The sequence below is a fragment of the Furipterus horrens genome, unplaced genomic scaffold (assembly GCF_987537825.1).
Source record: "Furipterus horrens unplaced genomic scaffold, mFurHor1.1.pri manual_scaffold_4, whole genome shotgun sequence".
Lineage (NCBI taxonomy): Eukaryota > Metazoa > Chordata > Mammalia > Chiroptera > Furipteridae > Furipterus > Furipterus horrens.
Genome location: NW_028327174.1, coordinates 201528886 through 201552057, shown reverse-complemented (window position 1 = coordinate 201552057; position 23172 = coordinate 201528886). Strand labels below are relative to the sequence as shown.

At 59.0% G+C, this 23172-nt stretch overlaps 1 protein-coding gene across 1 annotated transcript in view; it reads left to right on the top strand.

The window, feature by feature from the left end:
* Positions 1-2578, top strand: part of MED27 (mediator complex subunit 27) — a 154047-nt gene extending 151469 nt beyond the window's left edge. The window contains exons 7-8 of the mRNA XM_090274923.1: positions 262-339; positions 2364-2578. Coding sequence (XP_090131049.1) covers positions 262-339; positions 2364-2498 — 213 coding nt within the window. The 3' untranslated portion in view covers positions 2499-2578. The remainder of the gene's footprint in view (positions 1-261; positions 340-2363) is intronic.
* The last annotated feature ends 20594 nt before the right edge of the window (positions 2579-23172 follow it).

Sequence of the window (23172 nt, the reverse complement as noted above, 5' to 3'; positions counted from 1 at the left end):
CGCCCCGCCTCTCGCCGGCTGCGGGAATGTTCCACACTCCGCTCGCCTTCAGGCCTGGACACCTTCCTTTCTGCCTCCCGCACCCCCACCCCGCCCCGACTCTGCAAACTGGTTTTCATACTTCAGATTTTATTTTAGATGTCCTTTCCTCGAGATGTTCAAAAGCAGGTTTGTTTGCCATTAAAAGGACTGCGTGGGCCTTATTTTCTCTGTGCTGACTTGGAGTGGCCTCTGACTCCCGGCACTGTCCTTGGTCCCCAGGTGACAGACCACGCCACCACGGCCCTGCTGCACTACCAGCTGCCCCAGATGCCCGACGTCGTGGTGAGGTCCTTCATGGTAAGTGGCTCTCCGAGCGAAGGCTCCTTTCTGCACGCTGACTGCCCCGAGGAGGCTCGCGGGTGGGGGCTGTCTCCACGTTGCAAGGGCCGGCCCACGAGAGGTGGGCCGCTGTCGAAGTGATGCTTCCTTTCCATCGGGGCGGGGTCTCGGGGAGCCGTTCTGCTGAGGGAAGGCGCTGCCTCTGGTGGCCGAGCAGCTGGCGGTTTCAGAAGTGATCTTCCCGCCCAGCGGCCAGCGTGGTGTGGCCAGAGGGTGACCACTGCGTTCCCAGGCTGTGCCAGGCCCTCTGCTTGTCGCTGAGCAGGTAGCAGCAACCAGGACAGATCTGGCTCTTCCCCCGGGATGGTTCACCCTTGGATGGGAAGGATTGGGGCTCAGGATAGGGAGCGACCCTAAAACAGCCACCCGCGGAGCGCCGGGGTCAGCCCCTGCCGGCTCTCGTTAAACGTTCAGAGTTCAGTGATCTGGGTGTCCAGCCATCGGGGGCTTGGAGTCAGACCTGGGTGTTTGCCCCGTGGACCTCAGCGAGTGCTACAATCCAGGACTGCCCCCCACCACCCCAAAGCACACCGCTGCCCAGGTCGACCCCACGGCCGCCGGCGGGCCTGAGCAGGGCCCGCAGCTGGCACCACGCTGACGTGGTTCTCCGTGCACGTCAGTGGGCCCGTCCTTCACCGCTGCTGGAGCTGCCATTCTAATTCGTGCCAGACAGACCGTGTGGCGGAGTCCCTGCCTGTCAGCAGGCCCCCCCCGCGCCCCCTGCTGGCAGCGGGCGAAGTGTTGCCGCGCCTCCCCCCGCCCCTGGCGGGGGGGGGGGGGGGGGCCTGCGGTGCACGCCTGGGAGGACGCCAGCCCGGCCTCTCCCTGCCGTGGCGGGGAGCTCAGGCCGGCGGCCCCAGGTGCTCTGCAGAGCCGTCCCCGTGGTTGTCCGTTCACGGCCCTGGAGGACGACGCGGCTGCCCGCCTCCTGCGGCTCCTCACTGCTGGGGACGCCGAGGCTGGCTTCTCGCCCGGTGTGTCGTCCTGCCCCTGCCCCTTGGGCGGCTGACTTGGGGCCTTGGGAAGCGTTTGAGTTTCATCAGCACGAAGGATAAATAGTTTAACTGAGCGACCCATTGACCTCCTGGTGTTGGTTGCTAAAACCTCCAACACCGGGCCTTTGGAAGGCGGGCCGTGTGGGTGGGCACAGGCCACATCACCGGGGCAGCTGTGACGGAGGGAGGAACTGCCCCAGTGAACTCAGCCGACCTGTCCGAAGGACAGTTTCCTCTTACCGGCGTAGTTCGGGAGGACGTTAAATGCCGAGACACACGGTCCTGTCACCGTGAGCACCCGCTTACCTGTGCGTGTGGGGTTTGGGCGTGGGGTTTGTTTCTTCAGTGGTGAATCTCCTTGAGTTTGAGAATTGAGTTATGTGAGTCTCATCCCTATGCATGATGCCCGCGAGAACTCTGCACCCTGGACTGCTCCAGTGTGTCTTTGCCGCTTATTGTGTTACTTGGTGGCCCCAGGTTGTCCTCAACCCCCGCAGGTGTGCGGGGCACGTTGCAACAGTGAGTGATGACCTCTGGAATCCGATTAGACAGAAGGCATGTTGGCCTTGGGGGAGCATTCTGAAATTGACATCGATGCGAAGTCTTCCAGTGCCCCTGGCCGCGGCCACTTCTGGGCAGTGAGCAGGGCAGGATCGATACTAACACCCAGGAGACGTGGGACTCAGACGGGCGTGCTCACGTGTGGCCCCGAGCCCCAGGCTGGGGCTGGTTCACAGCCACCCCTCCGAGAGCACTTCCTGCCTGTGAGTGTAGGAATTCCCGTTTTAAAAACGCCCTCAGAACTGAAGATCAGCAGCGTGTGACCTTGTGGACTCTGCGTGCAGCCTCCTGCAGTCACGTGGCATCTTTGGGAGTCACGGCCACCTTAGGTTCTCTGTCCTCAAGGTCATCAGGCTTGACAGGCAGGGTGACATTGGAAACTCGCAGACCCCATTCATTTCCTTTCTCTCCTCACTGTCGCTCTAGACCTGGTTGAGAAGTTACATGAAGCTGTTCCAGGCGCCGTGCCAGCGCTGCGGGAAGTTTCTGCAGGACGGCCTTCCCCCCACGTGGAGGGACTTCCGAACCCTCGAAGCCTTCCACGACACCTGCCGGCAGTGACCGGGCCCGCGCCCTCCCAGGCCAGCCCTGAGCAGCGGGGTGGTCAGACGCTTCACTGCCCGGTGTCAACACAGCACCCCGCCCCCACTGTGAGACAGCATGTCGTTCATGCAGGCTGAGCCTCTGGAGGAGCAGCTGCCACCTCTGTGCACGGGACCCATTACACACTTTAGCAGAATGAGCAGTTACACAGCCGGGCCCTGGCCGCGTAGCTCAGGTGGTTAGAGCATCGTCCCGGTACGCCAAGGTTGCGGGTTTCAGCCCTGGCAGCGTGCGTACCGGCAGCAACCAGTGGTGCATCAGTAAGTGAACAGCAAGTCGATGTTTCTCTCTCCCCGCCTCCCTCCCTCCCTCTCTCAAAAAGTTACACAGCATGTTCGTGTGTGTGTGTGAGCGACACCGGTGAGTTGCCCCCCTGGATCCGTGCTGTAAGTGGTCTGAACGGGCCCTGTGTTCATGCACATTGTCAGGCTGGGCACCGTTCATTTTCTAACTTATTTTATAAGCAATAAATCTTCTGTTCCCACAACAAGGCTCCGTTTCCCGTTTCCTAAAGCACGTTTTGCGATCCGTCCAAGGACGTGTGAACAGACCCGGGCCTTTGAGAGAAGAAACGCAGTGAAGTCTGCATGTAGAACAGTACTCCTTGCCCCGGCTGGCGGGGCTCAGTGGATTGGACGCCGGCCTGGGAACCGGAAGTTTGCCCGTTCAGTTCCCAGTCAGGGCACATGCCTGGGTTACGGACCGGGTCCCCAGTCGGGGGCGCGTGAGGGGCAACCACACACGGATGTTTCTCTCCCTCTTTCTCTCTCCCTTCCCCTCTTAGCCCGTCCCTCTCCTGGAAGATGCTGGGCTGAGAGCCCATGACAGTGGGGGGGTGTCTGGGGAGGGGGGCGCTTGCAGATAGGCAGCATGCACCGCGAGTTGGTAATTGCCGAGCCTGGGCACTGGCTGCGTGGGTGGTGTGTGCTCTAGTTTCCTGGTTTTTTTTTTTTTTTTTTTTACCTTTCCCTAATTAAAAGAAGGGGAAAGATACCAGGGCCAGGCCTTTCCGTCTCTGACGATCTCATTCTCCAGTCCGGAGAGGAGAGCGCTGGGAGGGAGCAGCGGAGGTCAGCAAGGGGACGGGGCTAGAAGGGTGACAGGCTGGTCACCAAAGCTCCCTGTGCTGGTGCTGAAAGAGGCGGACGTGAGAGACGGGCCTGTGCTCATTGCTCAGACACAGACGGGGTGTTGACCTGACGCTGGCCAGAACAGAGGCCGAGGGGGGCTGGGGGTGGCGAGGACAGCAGGAGGGCGGGGGAGGAGGGCGCATGTGGTGGCTGCGGGCTCTGTCCTGGGTCCCGGAATCGCCCTGCGGTGCCTCACAGAGAGGAACGTGGATCAACACGGGTGCCACCCAGACGTTACCCACTGTCCCAGCGTGATCTCTAGACCGGGCCTGCGAAGTGCTCCATGGGATTTATTACCTGCGTAGCTAAGCATCGACCCTGTGCCAGGGGTCTCCCGAGTGTCATTCCGGGTGGGTGCGGGGCTGTCCCTTCTGTGGACGTGACGGCCCAGCTGGAGGGTCGCGCACCCCAGGGAAGGCACAGCCGAGCCGCGGGCCGCTCAGCAGCAGAGCAGAGGGGCGCTGCGTCCAGTCCTGCCCGAGCGGGGCGCACTCTCAGCCGAGCCGGGAAGTCTCCGCCCCGCATTTTGGTGACTTAGTCAGCAGGGCCGCCGTGAGGAACAGGCAGCGTGGCATGAGGATCTGAAAGGCTGTCCAGATTTTTTCCTGAGCTAAATGGGGAGTTAGCCTTTGCTATGGGGTGACGTTTTTACACTTCACACCGCTGACGAAGGCTCAGGCATGAAATGGTCTTTCGGTGCAAATGTGCGGCGGCGCCGTCACTCTCAGGATGTCAGTGTGGGCCTGGTACTAATTTGAGAGCCTTTGAAGGTCACCCTTAAAAGGACGCCAGCTTCAGCCACCGGGGTTCGACAAGATCTGGAGCCCACGCCTGCTTGAACGGAAGGGGGGCATCACTGGCCACAGGGGGGCAGGACAGAGGACGGGGTAAGACCCCGCGTGCTCAGCTGCGCCCCCCGCCCCCGGCTTCTGCGTCCCCGCTGGCGTGACGACCACTCAGTGGGCTTCCACGGCCCCGTGTTGACAGGCGAGGCTGGACCAGTGCCACCTCACCTGCCCCCTCGTGCGCGGTGCTGCCGCTCGTCGTCCCAACAGCGCGAGGGGAGAGGAGCCGAGCGGGTTTGTGCCCAAGCCCGCCCGGCGCCAGCCCTGCGCTCCGTCGGCTCCGAGAATAATTGGGCTTCACTTTCTAGGACAGACAGGTTTCCTTCCCCAGCCTCATTCTCACCCCAGCTCCTTAAATTAGTGGAAAGGAAACTCAGAAAATCACTTTCCAGTTGAATTTGAAATTGCATCTTGGCTGCTCCCTATTACGAGTACTTGAAGAGCACACCTTCAAGTTCACGGGCACGTCCCAGGTAAAGCACCGTCTTGGCAGCTGCACGGTGATGAGCTGCTCAAGAGCGGCTCCAGCCTGTCTCTGTGCTAATTGAGTCTGAAGTTCCAGCGGGAGACCGGCGGCCCTCGGTGCTGATGGCACGGGCGGGTCCTGCCGCAGCGGCTGGTCTGCATCGCGCGTCCTCAGACAGCAGAGGCGGGCGTTCCCCTTGGGGCCAGGAGGACAGTAAGAGGCAGGGGGCCCGGGGGCCAGCCTGGGCCCCTGCGAGCTTGGTGTGGATTGTCCCTGAAGGCGTCACTCACTGTCATCTGCTTCTTGGCTCTCGCCTCAGTCGTAAGCTTGCTTTCTTAATTACGAAAGGTAGGAATATGTCCCTTTTACAGAGAATTAGATAGTGTGGGTAAGCAAAGACTAGGAAATACTACCCACAGTCCCCACTAGCAAGAGGCAATTACCAGAGCGCTTGGGTGTCGATCTTTCTAGACCGTCATACAGAAACGTTTGTGGGTGTTCGTTTCTTGTAAAAAATAAGGTCCTCCTGTATTCTCTTTTGAAACCTTTCCTCGAGCAGTTTTAACCTCAGACACAGCAGCCCCCCAACACGGGCCTACAGAATAGGCACTTTCCCATAAGAGCCCCAGAGGGCGTGGCTCCGGTCAGAGGCCTGCTCTGCCCCATGCTGTCCCCGGGGTCCCCTTCCTTCCGTCCTGCTGCACCGCCGCGTGACCTGGGACAGGGCCTGCGTGCTGGGCTGAGTCACGGCACCCTCCGAGTTTGTGAGAAGGAAAACGGCAACGCTGTCGACGCACAGGCTGCATGAAGGTAAGTTCTAGTTTCTGCGGGATTCAAACGCCCATGGGCACCCTGGTGGATCCTAGAGGGAGCCCATTTTTAGTTTTAAAAGAAATGCCAAACTCTGCCACATCACATTGACGCCAGCCGTGTGTGAGTGACTCAGGGTCTCCACGTCTTTGTCAGCGTTTGGTACTGTCACACGTCCGTGTCTTAGCCATTCTGATGGGCGTGGAGTGACGCCATCTCTCTGATGACTGAGGACGGGGGGCCACACGTCCCGGGCTTCTTCGCCGTCTGTGTACCGTCTTGGGGGAATTGTCCATGAGTCTCTTGCTTGTTTTCTAATCGGGTTGTTTCTTTAACGCCGAGTTTTGGGAATTCTTGGTGTGTTCTGCATGCGGACCCTTCGTCGGGCGTGTGGTTTGCACACGTTTTCTCCCGGCCGGAGCTGGTCTTTTCCTCCTCTGTACGGGGTCTGTCTCAGCAGGTGCGCTCTGTTTTGATGAGGTCCGATTTACCACGGTTTTTGCTTACGGATCGTGCCTTTGGAGTTGAGCCTAGCTTGGGTTTTAGAGCAGCGGGGTTCTGCCCCCCGAATGTTGCTGAGGGCACAGGGGCCGCGTCCCCAGCCTGTGTGAGGTCGCTAGAGTGGCTGCAGGAGAGCCTCCTGGGAGTGACCCCCCCAGCCCCCAGCCCCATGGTCTAACTGCCAGGGCAGCCCGGACCCCCACGCTGACAGCTCTGCCTGGGGAGGAGGGCAGGGCACATGTATGTGTTGGACGTGTGCACCATTCGCCTCTGCAGATCTCCCCGCACCTCCCACGTGGCTCTCGGCACCCATCCTTCCCACTCAGGACCCTGCACACCCCAGGACCCAGGGAGAAGCAGAGTCCCGTCCCACGGGCTGCTGGGAGCCCACGCTCAGGGCAGGGGTGGTCCCCGTGCCACTACAAGGACCTTCTCTGTGGGGACACCATCCTAAACATTGGGGGAGGGGCATCAGGCTGGGGAGTGGAAAGAATTTTGCCTTCCAGAAAGCATGCAGCGTGGCCCCACCTCCTGGGCTCTGGGCTCTGGGCTGCAGCTGTCTGCCCACAGCCCTCCTGAGACGGCCACGTGGCCTGCTCCTTATTCCCCGTGCGCTCACCCAACCTACTTCCAGGCCCGTTGCGCGCTCCCTTCCCTTCCTGGGAAGCACACGCCGCAGTGAGGGAGCCAGGCGACGGCCGGCTCCTGCTGTGGCCCTTGTGTGACAGAGAGGAAAGGAAACCTGTGCGCCTTTTCCTGAGCTACATCCCTGGGAGCTGGGGGGGGGGGGGGGGGGGCGGTGGCGGTTAACAGCTGCTAACAGTATTTGTCCCAAATGTCGAATAACTACACTGGGAACAAACGGGAAGTCCTTGGCAGAGGGAGGTCACCCGCTCCCCTGCTACTATCTTAGCTTGAGTCCAGGTCACCTCCCACTTAGATGATGGGGATGGCAGGGCGTCACTGCAGGCTCGCTGCCTTATTCCTGCGGGAGGAGTGGGCTTACCATGCGCTGTGGGAGTGCGCGCCCCCTCCCCGCCTGCCCCGGCTGCCCCCCTGAGCCCCCGCTGCACTGGACACTCGTCATTTGTTCCTCTCGTCACTGCCCTGCCTCCCACCGCCACCACCAAAGGGTCAGCCCCGTGAGGACAGGGACTGTGTCTGCCTTGGGCACTGCTCTGCGCCCTGCACACAGTACGTGCTGAGTCAATATCTGCCGAATGTTGAATGGAATGAGAAAGGCAGGCTCGGGTCTCCGCTCTGCTCTGAAACGGAGAACCGTGGGCCAGTCCCTCGGTCCCTCTGCGCGTGCCTTCCTCACCTGGGAACTGGGCCAGCGATGGGCCATCTAGTGTGGAGGCCCTAGGAGAGGCCACACCAGATAGTCACACAGCAAATGTTTATTGTGCACCTACTGTGTGCAGGCGCCGGGCACCAGGCATAGAGTCCACCTGCCAAGCGGGAGAGAGCCAGACTGGGCAGATGACCTCGTCACGTGTGGGTCGCAGGGGCACACTGGTCGCGGTGTGGGCCCGTTTCACCTGTCATGGGGGTCTTTGTGACACCTGCCCGCCTCTCCTCCTCACTCTGAAGAGAAGAGTCAGAGAACTGAATGGGGACTTGATGGCAGCCCCATGGCAGGGGGCAGGGGGGCGCCCCTCTGCAGACGTTGCGAGCGGCCTCAGCCGTTCACCGAGACTGTCTCTTCAGCACAAGAGACGTACAACACCGCCTCCGGCGTGGAGGGGCCTGGACAGACACCGCCCCGTTCCCGGCCCAATCTGCGTGTCTGTGAACGCAGCGCCTCTCCCCGCCGAGATTAGAACGGGGGCCCTTTTTTGTCACGGCCTTTTGCTATTTGACTTTCCATTCGACGCCCCTAAAGCTAATAGGCGCTGGCCTTTCATTTCCAAAGGGCAGTGGGTCAAGGTAATGATCGCCAAAAGGCCAGAATTAATTTGCTCTCTCTCTTTCCATTAGTTTGCAAACCAGCAAAGTTAAAGGAAACTTCCACGCATAGAAGGGCAGGGATCTCATTAGGAAACAGGCAGGTGGTTCTAAAACTTTTTCAAGAGCTTAGGGTTCAGAGCCAAGGGATGGATGCGAGATACGCTCGCAAGAGAAGCCAGTTCACTGCCGGGCAAGGTCCTCGCCGGGGGCCTGACGCCCAGAGACCTGGACAGCCTTTAAATGGGTGAATGTGTGACCTGTCCAACGTGTCTGCAGCCCCACGAGGGAGGGGCCCCAGGTCAGACCATCCGCCCCGGGGCAGGGTGCCCCCCCCCCCCCCCCGGCTCAGTCTGCAGGCAGAGGGCCACTGGCAGGGGGGAAGGTGCCGGGCGACCTCCCAGCCGCCGCCTCGCTCCGAATGCCAACACCAGGGACCTCAGACACCCAGGGAAACGTCCATCCGGTGTGCGGCCGTCCCGGGCGAAGGCGCTGCCCGCTGAAGCTCCTGCTTGGCCGGAGGGTTCCCGGCGAAGCCCCAGGACCCGTCGGCAGCCCCTCACTGCGCACAGGCCGCGCGCCGTCCCACCGCGAGCTGTATTTGTGAACACAGGCACCCAGACACCGTGGCAGGGTCACCCTTCTTGGGATGGGACATGACTTGCCTTGCCTTTGGGGAGCCCCCCCGCTACACCCCCTCCTCAGTCTATGAGCTTCGATGAGACTGGTTCTAACGAGTCTTCCCCTCCTCACCCCACTGCAGACTGAGGAAGTCCTGGCCTGTCTTGGTATCAGACTCCTTCCACGCACGCACACGCGCGCACACGCACACGCACGCTGTGATGGGCTCGGGGATGGGCGTGTGATCTAACCCAGCCAGGACACGCAATCCTAGCTTGCTGGGGCGCCGAGAGAAAAGTAGCCACTAGTCTCCCCTGAACTGGAGCAGCTGGAGTTGAGATGCTGCCGGGCCTGGTGCTGGAGGGGGAGGCCAGGGCGTTTAACTCTCCTGCAGGTTATCGACTCCCTCTGTGGTCAAGAAAAGCCGTTCATTAGCGTGTTTCTGCCCCGTGGAGAGAGAGAGGCTGCACACGCATCCCGGGCCCCGCCTCCGGCCGCAGGGCCAGGCCAGGCCGGGCGCACAGAACAGGCCGGCTTTTCCGTTTTCTCCTCCCAGGCCCCCCTGTCCCTCATGCATTTTTCATCTCCACCCACCGCTCCCGAAGCGCCTTCTGCCCTGCGAACGGTATCGATCCGCTGATTAAGCTGTCAGGTCGCGGCAAACAACGCAGATTTCCCAACCCCAGGCCCTCGCGTCCCTCCCTGCTGTGTGTCCCTGTCACCCGCGGGACAGACGGCAGGGGGCTCTGCACAGCTGGCCGCCGCGGCCTTCACACCCCTACCCTCACCTGTGGGTGCTGGGTCATCAGAAGATGAACCTGCCCTCACCTATGGGTGCTGGGCAATCAGAAGATGAACCTGCCCTCACCTGTGGGTGCTCGGTCATCAGAAGATGAACCTGCCCTCACCTGTGGGTGCTCGGTCATCAGAAGATGAGCCTGCCAGGTGCCAGGTCCTCGGTTCTGACTCCGCCTCACCTGTGGTCTCAGCACAATACCTCGAGGCCCTTTTTGTCGCGTCTCTGAGGACGCCCTCTTCTTGGGCCTGTCGTAAACCGCCCTGTTGCTGGGTAACGAGTGACCCCGACTCCAGGCGCAGACTTGACCGCCTCCCGTCTCTGTGGGTCACCCGAGGTTCCGATTCCTTTGCTGAGCGGCTCTGCCTTAGAGTGTCCCTGGAGGCCGCAGTCAAATGGCAGATGCCGTCATCAGAAGGGGACGGGGGGGTACCCTTTCACACCCACATGGCTGTCAGCGGGAGAGCCCGGGTCCTCACCAGACGGACGCCCCCACGGGGCTCCTCGGGCCTCCAGTGGCACAGCAGGGGGCCTCCGCCAGGGCGAGGGCAGGCAGCCAGCGGGACCCCGCGGTGCCCCTTCTGACCGAGCCTCACGCTCCCTCCTTCCGCCCTTCGCTTCATCAGAAGTGGGTCACTAAGTCAAGGGACAGGGGTTAGGCTCCGCCACGGGAAGGGCCCACCAAAGACTTTGTGGACGTAGTCACATTGTCACACTCCGCCCTCTGGACACAGACGGACACGCAGACTATACTCACGCCCTCCCCGCACCCCCAAAAGGCAGCAGCAGGGGGGCCTCATCGTGTCATCCAGGTGGGGATGACTCCCTGCGACCCTGCGTTGCTGAAGGTCAGTCCTGCGTGCGGTTCCTTCCGCCTGAGGACCTGCGAATAAGAGCCAGGCGGTCTGCCCCTTGGACCAGGCAGGAGCGGGAGAGCCGCCGGGAACCCTGGCCCCGTCCCCGGCTCCCCGCACAGCCCAGGCCCCTGGCGCCGTCCACACCTAGACGGTACCCGAACCAGGGGGTGAATGAATGAATGAATGAACTGACAGAGCCAGTAAGTGAATGAATGAACGAATAACGAACAGATGACCTGGGACTCCAGTACAAAGGAGTGTGACCAGTTCCTGCCTGGTAGCACTGTCCCGCGTTCTCCATAGACCGAGGCAGGGACCGGCACCGTGTGTCCCCTGGCCTGTGATGGGGACACAGGACTGAGTGAGGGAGCCGAGCTCATTCTTGCTCTGGCCACCCTACAAAATCCACCCGCCTGTCCTTCACTCCCCCGGCACGCTGGCAGCGGGAAGGGGTGGGTGCCGGTGCATGGGGCGTGGACACCGGGATGAGGGGCTCGGTCCTGAGTAGGCCCTGGGGAGATGCAGTCAGTGTGGACAGGCCACACCCGGTCGCCCAGGGGCTCCCCAGCTCCCTGGAGGGGCCCGGAGCAGGGCCAACATCTCCGCCCGAATTCAGATTCTGGACACAACAGGGAGACGTCTGTGCTGCGCAGGGCTTGGTCCTAGGGGATTTCTGTGGCTCCAAGCCCCCGGACGGCCACCCAGGCGGCCACTCCCCTGCAGAGGCCCCTCGCACGTCCAAGGCAGAAGTCCAGGCAGGGAGAGCAGGCAGGGCTCTCGGGCAGGCACACTCGGGGCCGCCCATGTTGTCCCGAAGGACGACAGAGACGGAGAGGCCTCGCCGTCCCCCAGGCGGGTCCCCCAGACCCACAGGGATGCGCCCCCGAGCCACACCTCTGCCTGGAGCTCATCTCCCCAGGTGCGGCCCGAGCCGTCCCTGCTGTCGGGGCCCCTGAGGAAGCACGGACGTATCTCCGACCACGTTCCACAGCCGAGTTCCAGAGGTGAATGGGAGGGCGGAGTGGAATTTACTCAAAACACCAGCTCCACTTAAAATAGCTCCCGCCAGGCATTTAGCAGCAAACCTCTTTGATCTCCCATCTTTCTCACCATCACTAAATACCAAGATATTCTGGTCCCAGTCCCAGCTCCCCCAGGCCCTGGTTCACGCGGTTGTGTGTGCCGGGGAATGTAAGACGCTGTCGCCCCGCTACCCGTGAACTTGCGTGGGCAGTGACATTGGCGAGAACACCAGGCAAGAAGCTGGCATTTGAGCTCGGGAACAGCTTGGCTCTGCAAACATCACCCGCGCTCAAACCATCAGAAGCCACACGTGTGGCCAATGACATCACCTCCCATTTAAAACACTTAAAAAAAATTTTTTTTTCAATTTATGTACATTTCTAACTGCTCATTCCAGCTCCAGGGCTATGAGAGTCTCAGCCATTGCCCACCCCCACCCCCAAATTTTTACCTTGTCTCGGGACATCTCACCTTGTTTTGGCCTCTGGCTTTTTATTTCTGCCCAATCTTGAATTCATGTACTTGCCTTCTAGCTTGATATTTGAGTTGAGATAGGCTTGATGATGATGATGGTGGTGGTGATGGTGATGATGGTGGTGATGGTGATGATGGTGGTGGTGGTGGTGGTAATGGTGGTGGTGGTGATGGTGATGATGATGGTGGTGGTGATGGTGATGATGGTGGTGGTGGTGGTGATGGTGATGATGGTGGTGATGGTGATGATGGTGGTGGTGGTGGTGGTGATGGTGGTGGTGATGGTGGTGATGGTGATGAAGGTGGTGATGACAGTGATGATGATGGTGATGATGATGGTGGTGATGATGGTTGTGATGGTTGTGGTGGTGATGGTGGTGATGAAGGTGGTGATGACGGTGATGATGGTGGTGGTGGTGATGGTGATGATGATGATGACAGTGGTGTAAGAGGACACCCATGGAGGTGTGCTGTGTTCCCAGCACTGTGCACACCCGTGTTGCAGATTGTCTTCTCTGGAAGCAGGTGCTGGGATGGGCTGGGAGACACTTACTATGGATCAATACCAGTGAAGAGGGAGCAGGAGGAGGCGGGCCTGGGCAGAGGGGCGGCTGAACCACGACACCTCTGAGGCCGTGGCCAGCCCAGCAAGGGGCTCAGGACAGCAGTGTCTGTCTGAGTGCCCCACGTTGGTCCACAGCGCCCGGACTGTGGTGCCCCTGCCCGTCTCAGTCACTGGGTGGCGACTGTCCAGGAGGATGTGGCCTGGGCGGGGCGGGTCTCTGCAGCCCAGCCCAGCCTGAAGGAGCTGGGGGCTGGGGGCTGGGCTGACCGCGCTCCTGCGGCCCCGCAGCAGGTCCTTCCTGCAGCGTCTTCAGGCCGCTCCAGGCCCTTCCTCTCCAGGAGCCCGTGTGCCGTCACAGCAGGGCTCTGAGGTGCTTTTGTGATGACAGAGCCGGCTCGGAGAGCTTAGGTCACTTGCCCAGGCCCACGACCACAGTAGCACCGCCTCGCAGGCCCAGGAGTGGGATTTTGAAGATGAAAATGAGGTGCCTGGCTCTCTGCCACCCTAAGAAGCAGACACTGGACTCTGTCTGAGCTCCGCCATGCTCAGGGGTCCCAGCCTGTGAGTCCTGGAAGGACCCTGGCCCTTCCTCACACCTCCTCCTCCTCTTCCGCACCTCCCGCCTCCCTGGCATCCGGGCAAGGCATGTGCCTGACTCAGCCCATTGGAGCCTTCCACCTGGCTTTGGATTGGGGGGCAGTGGAGGGAGGATTCCGGGAGAGTTGAGAGTGGGTGAGCATGTGGCATCCCTCACGGCAGCCCAGCCGTTCCTGGGGGTGAGGTGCTGGGCACGGGGAAGGTTCCCCTGGAGAGGGAAGGGGGATCCTGGCCAGCCGTGCTGGGCTCCGGGCAACAAGGGCCTGACCTCAGTTAGGGCTGTGGACGGGGGAGCGGGGGTGGGGGCCACGTAGGACTGGGCAGGAGCGGCGGGAAGAGTCAGGTTCCAGCCTGTTCAGCACCTCATGGCCCCCACTGGCCCGTCACCCAGCTAGGTGTCCTGCCCCGACCCAGGCCAGAGCTGAGCTTGGGAGGGAGGCGGCACAGCTCTGGGGTGCTCCCACCTCTGATTCCCAGTGAAGAAACCTCGCTGGAAGGTGTCAGGCCCGTGGATCTTCTCCTCTTTTACACCCCCCAACCTGCGACCTCACGGAGCACACTCCTCCACACCCCACTGCCCTGAGCGGAGACGGAGAACACTCACAACAGCCTCGTGAAAAATTCCAGCCTCTGTGACAGCCGTTACCCAGCGGCCAACCCGATTGGAATTTCACTTCCTTCTCATCCACATTCTCTTCTCTAAAAACCAAAACATTCACACATTTCTGAAGCCGGCTCCTCTGGAGGTGGGCGCTTCATCCCACGTCCCTTGTAAAATGATGCTGATTTTGCCAAGGACAAAAGCACACCCTCCTTCCCTCTGAAGGCCATTCCCCCTTCTGCCCGGAAACTGAACAGGGGGCGTGGCTAACAACGTGGGTGCTGGATTCAAACTGAAGCACGTTGTTGTCAGAGCTGCGACCAGTGGTGATAACAAAATGACAACCGCAGCCAGGTGGGTCTAGCGCGTCTGTGGAACCCGCCCGAAGCCTGGGTACCGCTCCACAGGAAACTACTCCCTCCAGCCTGACTTAGATAAAAGACCCCAGCGCACGTGTCCCGTGTCGGCGGGGAGTGCCGTGGGGGCCAGCTCGGCACTGCTGCTCTCGGAGAGCCGGAGGGCGTCCGGTCCCAACGGCTGCGCTGACCTGGGCGTCCCCCACAGGCAGCAACGGGACCCCTGGGCGGAGAACGGCAGCAGCCCGGCCCGCGGGACTTCACCGGCACGGAAGTCTTCGGTTCAGAATGGTTCCCCAGGTCCAGAATTACTGCTTTTCCTTTGACTTTGACTGCTGTGCTTTAAAAGTGTAAAGCCACTTGTAGCTCCAGGCAGGATCTGGCCGCAGCCACAGCGGGCTGGCCCCGCCTACAGTTCAGAAGGGCTGATGGTGACGCTTGGTTTGGTCGCTGACACCTGAACCCCCTTTCAGGGTCCGCGGAGGCCTCCCCCTTACCAGGCAGAGCGCACCGTCCACTATCAAAGCCAAACACAGCGGATGTGCCCCGGGCCCAGCCGTGGGCAGCACCTGCCCTGACCTCGCCTGGGAGCCAATGATGAGAAGGGGGACCTTGTGGGGCTTGTCCTGGTGATGGTGTGACCCTGCAAAGGCAGGCGTGATGCTGCCCTGGCGGCGGTGGCAGCGAGGGCGCCCTCAGTCCCGTGCCCGGTGGCCCTGCAGTGTCGTCCGCAAACCACCTGCCAGCGTCGATTCCCCCCCGACACGCCAGGCTCCTGGCGGACCCTCGGGTTCCCTCCGAGGGACCCTTCTAACGTGGTCACGTTCCCCGACACCCCAGGCTCCTGGCGGACCCTCGGGTTCCCTCCGAGGGACCCTTCTAATGTGGTCACGTTCCGCTGACACCGGCCAGAAGCTGCTTCCATTGCTTACAGACAAGAACCCTGTCAGCTGTTGGGATTTCTCGTCATGATTCTCCCTAGTGACTTCCCAGGGCAACAAAACATGCTACAAAGTTTTTTAAATAAGTTTTTTAGAAGCTATTCCATTAGCCCTGGCTGGTGTGGCTCAGTGGACTGAGCACCAGCCTGTGAACCAAAGGGTCGCCGGTTCGATTCCCAGTCAGGGCACAGGCCTGGGTTGCGGGCCAGGTCCCCAGTTGGGGGCGTGCGAGAGGCAACCACACATGGATGTTTCTCTCCTTCTCTTTCTCCCTCCCTTCCCCTCTCTCTAAATATAAATAAATAAAATCTTTTTTTTTAAGTTATTCCACTAAATAATACATATTCGTTATTTTGAAAGGCAAGAAATAAAAAATACCACAAAGAAGGAAAGAATTTCTCATAATTGCAGAACTCAGAAGGAAGCACAGCTGCTATTTGCTGTAGACCTTCCAGGTGCAGAGAAGACAAGGACTTTTCCTTCACAAACATGGGGCTGCACTTCTGTGCACCCCGTTGTAACTGGCTGTTTTCCTCACTGGCAGCCGGTGAGCGTCTTTACACATTCATAAGCACCTGTTTGTGGCCACGTAACTAACCGCCTAGTGCACCCTCCTCTGCGTGCACCCCCGTTCGCTCCACCAGCCCCCCATTAGGGGCCACGTATCATAGCTTGTTTTCAGTTCTTCCTTACTAGAGATTATCATGGATAAGATCCTGTTATGGATGTAATTGCCCCCGACTCCGAGAAGTCTTGTGTTGAAATCTTAACCCCCAGGTCCTCAGAATGTGACTGTTTGGAGAATAGGCTCTTTACATGTCAATTAAAATGAGGTCATGGGGTGGGCCCTCATCCAGTATGACTGGCGTCCCTGTGAGCAGGAGACCGGGACGTGAACAACATGGACTGGGGAAGGACCATACAAGGACGCAGCGAGGAGGTGGCCATCTGCAAGGCAAGGAGAGGCCGCAGCAGATGACAGCCTGCCGGCCCCTTGATCTCGCACTTCCGGCCCCCAGAACTGTGAGAAAATTCATTTCTGTGCTTCAAGCCCCCCGGTCGGGGGTACTTTGTTATGGCTGCCTGTGCGTGTTCAGTCTTTCCTCAAGCTAGAATCACAAAAAGGGGATCACTTCATCAAAGGGTGTGCACTTTTTAAAGACTTTTATTTAGAAATAACGATAGGCCCCAGGAAGTTGCAGTAACAGAGCCAAGTCCTGGGTAGCCTTCTGCCAGCTTCCCCCAGAGGCGACATCTTGCATAACCACAGGACAACATCCGAACTAGGAGCGCGGCCTCGGTGCAGGGATGTAAAATGAACTGCAGGCTTCATTCAGGATAGCGGTGGGTATTGTAGCTCTTTCCATAGGGTAATTCTTGGTATTTTTTATGCTATTCCACACCTTATTTTCAATTTTGTTTCTATTTTGTGTGTTTCTGGCATAAGGAAACCGAGTATACTGACCTTGTTTCCAGCAATCTGGCTAAATTCGCGTATTAATTCTGGTAGTTTGGTTTAGATTCTGTTGGAATTCAGTGTATATGTTAATGTCATCTATAACTAAAGAGTGTTTTTTTTCCTTCAAGCCATATACTTTTTTTTCTTGCTTTATTGCATTGGCCGGAAGTGCCCGTACAATGCAGAATAAAAGCAAAGATGGTGGGGAGACGTCTTACTTCCGGTCTCGGTCATGGGGAGGGGAGGTTTCTGTACCCTGTATCATGAGGTGGGATTTCACTACAGACTTTCAGTTGAAGTTAAGGATGTCCACGTCTAGCTTTCTAAGAGCTTTCTCTTTTCATGAATAACACTGAATTCCACCAAGTAATTTTTCTGCATCCATGGAGTTGATCAGATTATGTTTTCTTTGTTATGTCATGATTTATTTTTGCATATTAAGCCAACCTTGCCTTCCTGAAGTAAATCCCACTTGGTTGTGATATTGTTTTACTTCAGCAATTTTTAACTGGTGCACCGCAAGAATTTTTAAAACATGCAATACTTACCTAACTGTTTAGTCAGGGGCACTGACCCCTTTTCACTTAGATCATCAAATTTAAAAATTACAGCAGGAAACACAACAATGGCTGTCTGGTGTGAATGAATCAAAATTATGCTTATTTTGTTGTTCTTGTTAGATTGGCCAAAAAATATATTTTTGGTGTGCCACAAAATTTTAGTAATTAGTTTATGTGTGCCGTGAGAGGGGAAAAGTTGAAAGTCACTTTTATTTGATTCGCTAATATTTTGTTAAGTATTTTTGCATCTACTTTCATGAGAACAGTTGACCCATAATGTTTCTTCACTGTCATGCCCTTGTCAGGACTTGGTGTTAAGGTTTGGTGGCCTCATAAAAAGACTTGGGAAGCGTCTGTTCTTTCTGCATTCTCTTGGAGATTTCATGTAAATTTGGGGTTACTTCTTCCTTAAATATTTAGTAGAATCAATGAAGTGATTTGAAATTTTTCTTGTCAGATAATTTTAGTTTTGGATTCAGTTTCTTTAATAGACAAGTTTTTTTTTTCTTACGACAGTTTGAATACGTTGTGTTTTTTAAATATTGTTGTCTTTAACTTAATTTTCAAATTTATCCGCATAAAGCTCTTCCTGATGTCTTCTCCAATTCAGGTGACGAGGCTGTCCTGCCTCCAGCGCCCCGGCTCGGTCGGAAACTCCCTGTCCCGCAGAGGTTTCAGGACCACGGCGGAAAAACAGATTTACCCAGGACGCTGGGTTTTGTCTGGAGAGGTGGGAGGCAGCTGATCTCTCTAAGGGAGAAGAGCGCAGAACTTCCGTCTCCCGTGCCTTTTATTGAGGAGGGGACTCGGGAGATACAAGGTCAGGACTTAGGAATGAATCATCAATAAGCTTTCAGATGCTCGTGTTACAGCTGACAGTGACTGATTACAGATGTCAATACAGAGCGCACAGTGACCAGGCTGTGTCAGGTCTGCTAAGCACAGGTGCAAGGCTTCCTGCATTCTTAGCTACAGAGTGATCGTAGGTAACTGAGAGATAAGGAAAGCAGAGCAGACTCCAAAGCATAATAGGCATTCTTTAAACTCAGTTCTCATGGGAACCCTCCGAGTGGCCTTCCGTCCCGTCTGCCTCACAGCCTTCCGGTTTTCTGCTGAGGCTCAGAGGCCTCCCCGGGGGAGCCTGGCTCACGGCCGGGGCCTCAATTCCCAAAACCTCAAGGGGCGGTCGTCCCCTCCAAGTTAAAACATTAGATCTCCATATGATTACATAGGTTTCTGTATAATTATCAATATATCTGCATGTCCTGTGCAAGCGTCTGTCTCTGTCACCTCCCTGCCCAGAGCAGAGTCCGGATGAAACTCACTGCCTTGACAGGACACCTGACATGGGGCCACAGTGAATGGCTGAACTTCCAGATCTTGGGGACAGCCCCACCGGCTGCGGGGGTGACTGACTGCTGTGGGAGGGGTCTCAGGTCTCTCTGAAATGAAGGTTTCAGATGCTCTTTGCACAGAAGTACCTAAGGGCTCCTCAGGCCTACCCAGCCAGAGAAAGTCATTGATAGATTAGTTGGAATGAAGATTAATCAATAATTTATGCTGATGTTTTTCCTCATGCAGCAGGGAGACCTGTTTTGATATCATCTGACAGGCTCCGGCACACCTTGGGTCAATGAAACCTGATACAGAAAATTAAAAGGAAAAAAATGCGTACCACGGCCCCGGCGATCGGTCACCCAGGCTGGACGCGGGCTGCGATCAATCGATGGGGCGGGATAGCGCAGCAGGCGGGGACAGGGGAGGAAAGCCCGATTCAGCAGATGCCTCTGCGCGGCCCTGATGGAGGGGGCAGCGGTCAGCGCCCGAATCGGCATCTGCTCGCAGCGCGGCCTCGAGGAGGCCGGCCGGCCGCGCACCGTGATGGATGGTTTCGCTGATGGCGGCGAGCGTCGTGCCTGGAAGCCCACGTGGCTCAGGCCTCCCTCGGAGGAGCCAGGATGCTGAGGGCGGCGGAGCAGCCACCCCAAGAAGTGGGGAGAAGTTAATGACCCTTGTCTCCCAACAAGACGGGAGTCGTGGGACCTGGGAGAGAAGCGTCGCCGGGGTGAGTGCCTCAGGGCGCGTCCCCAGGTTTTGCCCCCACCGAAGCTCCCAGCAGGGTCTCCCCACTTTTTGTTCTGTCTGTCAGAGCCCCCCGCAGGGTCCTACTCAAAGCCCGGGGGCCCTTCAGCGCCTCTAGTGGACATGCTCTCTGAGCTCCGCTTCTGTCCTCGGTCCGCTGGACGCGGTTCGGGCCTTGGAAGGTTAGGCCCAGAGTGGACTCAAGTGACCGTTCAGCTCTGCGTGGCAGCTCTGCCCGGGGCCACGGAGGTGCGCGGCTGAGTCAGGCCAGCCACCTGGCGGCCCCCTCCCGGAGGACACCTGCTCGCCCAGGGCCCCTCCGTCCCACCCAACAGGTTTGCTAGACACGGCTGGGCGTGGGTGCACCTCGGGCGGCCGTGAGCCGCGCGCAGACCGCCGTCCTCGCTGCCGCGCCCGGGGCAGGCGCGGCTCCGCCCTCCCTGCGCGTCCCCCCGATGACGGAGGGGAGGTGGGAAGCCTGAAGCTGGAGCCCCCGCTTTCAGCCCCTGGGGTCTGTGCCCCGAAGCGGAGCTGCTGAATCAAATGGCCGTTCTGCGTTTAAGGTTTTGAGGACGCACCCACCGTGATCCGCAGCCGCCGCGCCGTTTCACGTGCCCGCGAGCAGCGCACAAGGGCACCAGTTAGTCCACATCCTCGCCAGCACTTGTTTCTGTCGGTTTTAGTGGGAGCCACCCTCGTTGGGGCCAGAGGGTCGCCCTTGCTTTGGACTCCGTGAGCCCCGTTTCCTTCTTCCTGACAGCAGCCAGAGCTGCTTTCCGTTGCTCAGAACCCAGCCACCCCAACTGACCCAGGAGGGGAAAGTGTCCCTGTGTCAGGACTCCAGGACCCTAGGGAGCTCATGGGAGCTGGTGGCACCCTCTTAGCAGCAGCAGCCCCTCCTGTGCACGGGGCCCTGAGGGGTGTGGGGGCTACATGCACGCTCAGAGGACTCCCCTGCGCTCAAGGAGCGAAGACTTTGGAGAAGCAGCTGTGGGTCCAGAACACAATCCGGCCCATGTGTGGGGCCCCGGGAAAGGCCCTGCCCCTGGGTTCACTCTCCTCATCCGCTAAATGGGGACCCCAACATTCCATCCACGCAGAGCAGCTGGGACCTGGGGACAGTGGGCTGCCTGCCACTGTGAGCCAAGCAGGCAACAGTTCTGAGAGGTGCCCTTTCGGGGTCCTAAGACTGTCTCAGGAAGGGCTTTGGGCCCTGCTGTGCCCTGGGCAAGGCGGGCATGGCAGCCTGCAGGCCGGGCGACCCTGCCCTACTATACCTCAAGCTGCTGGGTCTCCCCTTGAAGTGGGTCAGAAGGTGGCCCCCAAAAGATGTGTCCCACCCAGAACCCCAGAATCAACCTCATTTGGAATAAGCATCTTTGCAGATGTGGTTAAGGTCAGGACCTCGAGATCGTCTTGAATTAGCGTGGGCCCCAGGTCCGATGGCGTGGGAGACGCAGACGCAGAGACCGTGGGGAGGAGGCCAGGTGAAGCCCGCGGCGGGGCCGGAGTGGCGCCTCTGCACACCCAGGGGCTCCGAGGACGGCGTGGAATAGTCTTCGGTCAGAGCCTCCGGGGGGAGCCCGCACTGCCGACACTTTTGGACACCGGCCTTCTGACCTGTGAGAGGACGAACCTCTCACCAAGCCACCGGCACGTGATCATTATGGTGACCACAGGACACACCCTGCCATCCGGGACCCATGCCCCGCACCCTCCAGCCTCTCCCGGGGCAGCTGTGCCCAGCGGCCACCCACCCACCGCCGCTCCCTTTGGCTCTGTCCTCGCCCCCCGCCCTCCTCCACGCAGCCAGCGGTTGGGGCCCGGACAGAACGCCCTTGCTTAGGAGCCAGGCTGCACCCCCCTCACAGCCAGCTTGCCTGGCACCAGGACGGGGGCCCACGTGAGGAGGGGGCATCTCGTTGGCTCCACGGGAAGCTGGTGATGTTGTGGCTGACACTGTCCCCATCCCAGGTGACCTTCTCATGACTAATCCTGCACTGGCATCAATTCTTCACACAGAGCATCTTGACTGTCCTCAGAACACGTGGGCCCGCTTTTTGTGGTCACCCCCGCCCCTGCCTTTAAAGACATTTGTCAGGTCCATGCCTGGCTGAGAAGCGGACGAGGCACTGGGGAGGGGTGGGGAGCAGGGCGCCCACGGGGCTCCCCCAGTTCGCGGCCAGGGGCGCTCAGCAGCAGCCTCACCGCCGGCCTTGGACGAGGTGTCTGAGCGCAGAAGGAGCTGTCGCGGGCCCTGTGATTCCTCCCTGACAGGTGCTGACGGGTTGATCTGGCGCCGCACGTAACTCGTGAGCCCAAGCACCTGCAAGTTCTGAATGGCCCTTCCCCGCGGTGCCGGCAGACGGAGCTGGGCGCACGGGAGGGTTTGGGTTTGAGGAGCGGGTGTGGGAGTTAGGGGTCTGCCCCCTCGTCTGTTCCTCTGCTGTCCCCCACAGCCGCCAACCGAGGAGACGCTTCCTCAGGAGGTAGAGAGGAGCTGAAGGGAGGCTCAGGGCAGGGGTGACACCTGTCCATGGTCTGCCACCCTAGCGACGGGGACTGCAGGGCACATGTCTCCTCCTGTCTGCCTGAGCACGCCCTTCCAGGTGGCCTGCTTAGAGGGGCTGGACCAGGGAGGGACCCTTCAGACCACAGGACCAGCGGGGTGACCCTGGGAAGCCACCCGGCCGGCCTGGGCCACGCCCTGTCCCCACAGAAGCCCAGAGGGAATAAGTAGGGTAAAGGCTGTTGGACGCAATTCTTCTAGAGTCACATCATGTTTGTTTGTTTGTTTGTTTGTTTTCCACTTGGCTCAGGGCTGACACCACTTCCTTGGTGGCCTCAGGCAGGATCTCGGGACCTGCCTCCAGCTCAGAGAGAAGGCGCGGATCAGGATCCAACTAAAGAGGACTCAAGTCACCAGCAGGTGGCCAAACCCACTCAAGCGCAGTTTCACGGAACCTGGGAAATGGGTCCCCAAGCCCAGCGCACGCCGGCACCACCCAGGACTTCATCGGTAGCCTGCCGAGCCTCCCAGGGCTTCTGCCTCCGGGGGCTGGGTGGCCGGGCACCCGCACAGTGTTCAGACGGTGGCCCAGGTGGCCACGGCCCAGTCAGAAACAGTTCCCCAGAGGAGGCCTGGCCTGCTCGCTCCACAGACTCTCCGGCTGGGGTCTGGCTTGAGGTGTTTTTGCAAAACGATGAGGTCGTCCTTGTTTTCTCGACACTTGTGTTTGGTTGAGGACATTGATTGTTTTTCCCTCGTAGTATTTATTATTGATCGATGTTTTTCAAACTGCAAAAGTAGTACATACATGCAGGGTGAGACTAAAGCAGGCTTACAGTTTTCGTGTAGAGGATAATCAACAACTAGTCAGTAATGATACAAGAGGAAACTCTGCCCTCACTGCTGCGTTAGAAAGCTTCTGGCACTTCTGAGAGTCTGATGCCTCCTGCGTGAGACCCAGCTCTGGCTCAGGGTTCAGTTCCAAGACCAGAGGTCCAAGAGCGACCAAGAGTAGGAACTGGGAGACCCCTCTCATGCCTCCAGGTCCCCTCCTGACCTGACGCTGGCACCACAGCCTCCACACACTGAAGCCAGGGTAGCCCGCCCTCCACAGCTGGGTCAGAAGCAGGTTTTCGAGGCCAGAGGTGCCAACCCCAGCTCTGCCTCTTCCTGGCTGTCACGTACCCCGTCCTCGGCAGGGAACTGAACTGGCGCGAGGTCAGCCAGGCACGTGGCACCGGGCATTGCTACTGTCATTAACGGTCATGGTCTTTATTCCCCTTGCTCATTTCCACTTGTAGATTTCACCACTCTAGAGGAGGGCTGTGAACTCCCCTCTCCTGGGACCCGAAAGGGAACACCTGTCGATTTCGGAGACGCACTTGCTTTTCCCCGGCCTGGTCCGCACCACCGAACAGGTGCAGCGCCGTGTGCCCGGCTCGTGCCTTCCTCCCTCCCACACGCACGGAGCTCGCCGCTGCTGCGGGGACCG